The 5,596-nt window shown below is 34.4% G+C and overlaps 1 protein-coding gene across 1 annotated transcript in view; it reads left to right on the top strand.

Moving 5' to 3' along the window:
- The window catches only part of CAMK2D (calcium/calmodulin-dependent protein kinase II delta), a 274,275-nt gene that overhangs the window by 232,715 nt on the left and 35,964 nt on the right, over positions 1 to 5,596 (top strand). The window contains exons 14-15 of the mRNA XM_012655072.1: positions 1,345 to 1,386; positions 3,914 to 3,962. Coding sequence (XP_012510526.1) covers positions 1,345 to 1,386; positions 3,914 to 3,962 — 91 coding nt within the window. The remainder of the gene's footprint in view (positions 1 to 1,344; positions 1,387 to 3,913; positions 3,963 to 5,596) is intronic.

A 5,596-nucleotide genomic window follows, 5' to 3' on the forward strand; every position in this document is an offset into this window, starting at 1 on the left:
TTTCCCTCTTATTAAAAAACAACAGGGCTTTGTAAGACCCCACTTTCTGAGATAAAGAGGCACTGGATAATTTAAAGCTTTTGTTTGTTGTGTTTTAAAATAAATATTTACTGTTTCACTTTAATCCAAAGAATGAAATTGCCTAGCGTGGAACTTTGAATTACCGATAGAAACCAGTTTTGTCCATACAATCAAATCCACCCAGTGAACAACTAAATCAGTTTAATACTTTGAGACGGTGTTTTGTTAAAATTCAGAATTTGAATCCTGCATTCGGTGCTCTGAGTTCCCTAATATTTTCCACAGATTATTTAATATTTTGATTTATGATTTTAAAAAATGTTTCCAATTATTTGCTATTCTCTTACTGTTATTTTAAGTGAATAAAAAATGTTAGGAGATTATTTCACTTGGGTTACCCAGAAGGCTTCATTTAAAAACACTTAAAGGAAGGATATATCAAGATAGCAGGTTATCTGCTAGTAAAAAACAATGTTGATCATAGCTGACACTGAAGTTTTTTTAATATCAGAGAGTTGAGTGTTATTTTCCACTTGGAAATATTTCTTTGCTTTTCTGATAGAAAGCAATAGGAAAAATAACATTTTCTTCATGGAACAGCATGACTTTACAGCCAAATATTCTGTACATAGAGTCCATAAAGCAGAAATTGTTTTTTAGATATGTATTAACACAGAGTTTAACAGTTACATGCCCCGAATTATAGTGATGTGATTAGTTCTAGAACCCTTTAAATGTTCCTTGGAATTTCTTATGGGCCTCTGAAATAAATTCTTTAGTTGTTTTTAAAGTGTGGTCCGATGGTTCTCGATGGTTCTAGATTTCCCAAGGGTATTCAGCTATGTATTAATTATAATGACACCATAATCAACTCTTAAAGCAAAGCAGCTGAAAAGCATCTTCTCAAAGCATTTGAGATCATCTCAAAGAATTTTATCTCCAGTGTCCTTGGCCAGTTTTCTATAGGATAGACATTATCAAGCCACTCATTAAAGAAGAAAGGAAAGCTCTACCTGGCATAGGACTTAGTGAAACAGTGAGTGCCTCTTCAGGTCTTCAGACTTCAAAGCCTTGTGTGTGCCGATCAAGAATAAGGTCTTTTGCATGCTGCTTCTGGGCAGGGAGGGTCGTATCTCATGGGCTGGAGAGGGAGATCTTTCATCAGAGATCTTGGCCGCTGCAGCTTCTGACGGCAGTTAACATTGCTTTAGCTCTTGTCACTATTGACTTTTGTCAACCGGGTCGCTCTGCTCTGTCCTTGGCACTAGAAAGAATGTACTTACCAATGCGAACTGTTTCTTTCTCTATTTTGTTCTCACTCAGGAGCCCCAAACTACTGTAATCCACAACCCTGATGGAAACAAGGTATTCAGAAAGAATCAACATCATCTTGCTTTAACAAGATTACACATTTCACCAACTAGTCAAAGCAAAATTAATTTACTATCTAAAAATAGGAAAGAAAATTCATACCCTTTTCCTACCACATTTCTTTTGGAACCTAATTTGTCTAGAACTATACACATGACTTCAAATAAAAATGAATGACATCTTGAAAGAGAAATGAATGTCAACACTAATCAGTAGAAGTCAGGCTAAACATTTATGAAGTCTTTATGTCAAGATGATTGTGTATCTTAAGCAATTCCATCTGGTCTTTGTTTTCCCCCAAGACTGTTTGTGCTTTGTACTGTAGATGTATTCTGCATGAAATTTTAGAATTTCTTGCGATATCATTCCATTGTCTTCAAAATATCAACTTAAGTTCATAGTTTTTTTTTTTTAATTTAATGTTGCTTTTGAGTTTCATCCTATTCTGTCGTCAGAGTGGTTTCTTGTTTTCTGTTTTTAATTCCCTGTTATGATGATGATGTTGGTGTTGCTGTTGTTTGGCATGAATATGAGGAGAATCAGGGAGTTTCACTTCTTGTGAAATATGTGTGTTGTTGAGTTACATACATTTCAGTAAAAGACATTTAACTACTTACACTGAAAGAAGACTAATGTTTTCTATACATTGCAAATTATTTGCACAGCATGTTAACTAAATAACAGCACTTAAGTACATGTCTAAAGGATGAAAGGAGGTATTTTCTGAATGTATTCTGTGTTTCCAGTTTATTACTTTCCATACATTATTTTATCTCTAAGGGGAGGAAAAAATACTTCTTTATACTTTTTTCAAATATTAAGTATAGTCATCTATACTCGTGTCAACAATATTTGAGACTTAGAAAACACATTTCCTCTCTGGTTGAACATTTAGTTGATCAATATTAAAATCATTCAAGTAAAAAAAATGAAGTGTTTTTATATATGAGATTTATTTTTAGTCATGACACCAAAAGTGTTCTAGCTACATAAAAGACTGAGGCAGCAGGGCCGTCACATATGAGAACAATTTTTCAATAGCATTACCAAATGAAAGACCAAGTATAACTGCTGGAGTGGATGCTACAATAGTCCTAACTATATATATATCATGTGTAAGAGTTGCTGCATGGTATTTCTTGCTTACATAAATTAGTTTATTTTTACAATGCATGGATTTACCTTCATTTGGGGTTTAAATTTGAATACTAGGTCACGTTAAGAAACGCATGAAGACTCTTTTCTTTGGTTTTGTGTATATGGAGACTCTGGATACATCTTTAATCAGTTTGTCCCTTTGGTTTAAATATCATATATGATAGTTATAGAAATTGATCACTTTTTTAAATATTCAATCTCTAAAAGGACCCTGACTTTGTTACTGAGCATATAGCTATTAATTGGAAGTTTGTTTCCAGTATTTTTTTGGCTCTAGCCTTTAATCATTCCAAGTGGAAAATTGTATCTTTCTTATGAATATTGCAAAATTTCTTAGCTAGAAAATATTTTGTTAGTACATTATTAAAAGAAACGTTTATCAACTCATTTTAAGAAATGTGTCTTTTTTTTTTTTGAGGCAGAGTATCACTCTGTTGCCCTGGCTAGAGTGAGTGCCGTGGCGTTAGCCTAGCTCACAGCAACCTCAAACTCCTGAGCTCAAACAATCTGCCCGCCTCGGCCTCCCAGAGTGCTAGGATTTCAGGCACGAGCCACCGCGCCCCGCCAAAGAAATGTTTCTTAATACTGGCAGTTACAGTGTACTTTTAAGTGTGCTTATTGATCTTCAACTTAATTTGTAGTTTTGCAAAGAAGTATCTTTGTCTTTTCCTTATGGAAACAGGTTTCTTATCAATGGCAGCCAGTTTCTAATTTAGAAAACAATGAAAAAAAATCTAACAGTCCTTGAAAGTAAATTATTCATTATAATTTCATTGTGCTGATGACAAAAATGAAAATTCTTTTTAAAAGTACTTTCATCAGATCTCAGCTTAATACCCTTAGCTGCTTCATCGAATGATACAATGAAATGCTTTCTCTCCCTACAAAGGAGTAAAGCAGACAAGCTTCACATTCAGTGCTTGACATAGTGCCTGGCACAGAGAAGGTACTATTTGTTGATTAATTAATTGGGAATAAAAATTGTCCTTTTTTAAGATTGAATTCATTTGACTAATGTATTCAATTGCTCATAAACACACATACCTTACGGGGCACTATAATACCAACACATCCTTACACAGTTCTTAAAATAAACTGCATACTTCCACTGCTTCTACAAACCACCTAGATTTATACTGCTTCAGAGACTAGGCAACCAGAGAACTCCCTCTGTGAAGTGTTTGCAGCATTTGAATTTCATTTCTGTTAAAAACCACGTAACGTATTTGTCCGTTTGCATGTCAGCATATGCACACAGCCTGCTGAAGAATTTTGCATGAAATGTATATCACTAGCCAATTTTTGAAGAAGAAGTTATGCTGTTCATGCTGTGCAACTTAAAAATATGTTTTCTTCTCAACAGGAGTCAACTGAGAGTTCGAACACAACAATTGAGGATGAAGATGTGAAAGGTATGATTTAACCAGGAATGGAAAATTCTAACTGGGAGCTCCATATATATATGAAAAATATATATATTTGTCTCGAATAAATAATAGGTTTAGGAAGTAGGCCTATCCTAAAACACAAAAATAATTTCCTTTTTATAAGCACATAATTATTTAAATAATATGTATTGATTTCGTCAACTTTTTTTACATATTCTTTTATGTATTTCAAACTATAGACAACATGTGGTATATTCAGGCACTTTGTGGTAATGACAACTAGTGACAGTTTGGGAACATAACAAATTGCAAATATATGAGTCAAAAAGTAATATAAAATGTATAAATGTTGGGTACTGTCTAGAAAACAATTTATATTCAAGGATGTGGTATAAAAATAACATTTTTTTAACTTTCAGTGGTCCCAAGTGAGTATCGGCAGAATTCTGTATTTGGCAGCCTTTTTATCCTAGGTTTTCATGTAATTCCCTAATATGTTCTTGACCTCCACTCACTTTGGTTGCCAAAGTTCTTTTAGCTACATATGGGTCATTGGTGGCATTTCTGATGACATCTCAGTGCTTCTCTACACACATACTCAACACACATTTGCAGCTAGCTTTCTTCCTTCCAGCCACCTCACTGTTTCAGAAGTGTTACTTTTGCTTCAATTGCATTTGCAGTTTTGTTTTCTTATGTTTCTAATTCAGTGTACGTAACTACAATTTCTAGAAGACATTGCAAAAAAGAATGGTAACAGTAAGGATATTTAAAGCAGAAATATTAAAGGAAAAGACATATAAAGTAAATCGGGAGGAATGATCCATAATCTGGAAATATTACCTACCTAATAGTATCACCATGGACTTTAATTCTACAGGTAGCATAATAAGATACAGTCTTAAAAGGTTGTATTCGTGTTGCAGAATGTAAAAACCTGAAAATTCTCAGGTCAAGGAGACATATGGTCAATTTAGGAAATAAAAATGGCTATAGACCACAAGTTGCTAGGTACCTCTGCTGACTTTTTCCTTTTTGGTTGACTAGAACAGCTGACACCATTAACGTGTACTCTCTATTTATATCACTAAGCACACTGACCTAACTCTTCTAGAGGCAGTCAGTCACTATTTTTTACAGTGGAAAGGTGAATAGCTGTGTCAGGGTTTTATTTAGTACATCTATTCATCTCACTCTTGCCCTTGAGCTAAAATTTGAACTGAAGTAATTTTATAAATCATTAGATACCAGTCATATAAGATAAAGGGATTCTTTTTTTATTTCATTTTTTTTATTTCAGCATATTATAGGGGTACAAATATTTAGGTTACATTATTGCATTTGCCCCACCCAAGTCAGAGCTTCAAGTGTGTACATTCCCCAGACAGTGTGCACCGCACCCATTAGGTGTGTATATACCCATCCCCTCCTCCCCCTCCCACCTGCCTGACACCCAATGAATGTTATTATTATATGTGCACGTAAGTGTTGATCAGTTAATACCAATTTGCTGATGAGTACCTGTGGTGCTTGTTTTTCCATTCTTGGGATACTTCACTTAGTAGAATGGGTTCCAGCTCTAGACAGGATAACGCAAGTGGTGCTAGATCACTATTGTTTTTTGTGGCTGAGTAGAACTCCATGGTATACATATACCA

Source organism: Propithecus coquereli, unplaced genomic scaffold, assembly GCF_000956105.1.
Source record: "Propithecus coquereli isolate 6110/MARCELLA unplaced genomic scaffold, Pcoq_1.0 Scaffold46, whole genome shotgun sequence".
Lineage (NCBI taxonomy): Eukaryota > Metazoa > Chordata > Mammalia > Primates > Indriidae > Propithecus > Propithecus coquereli.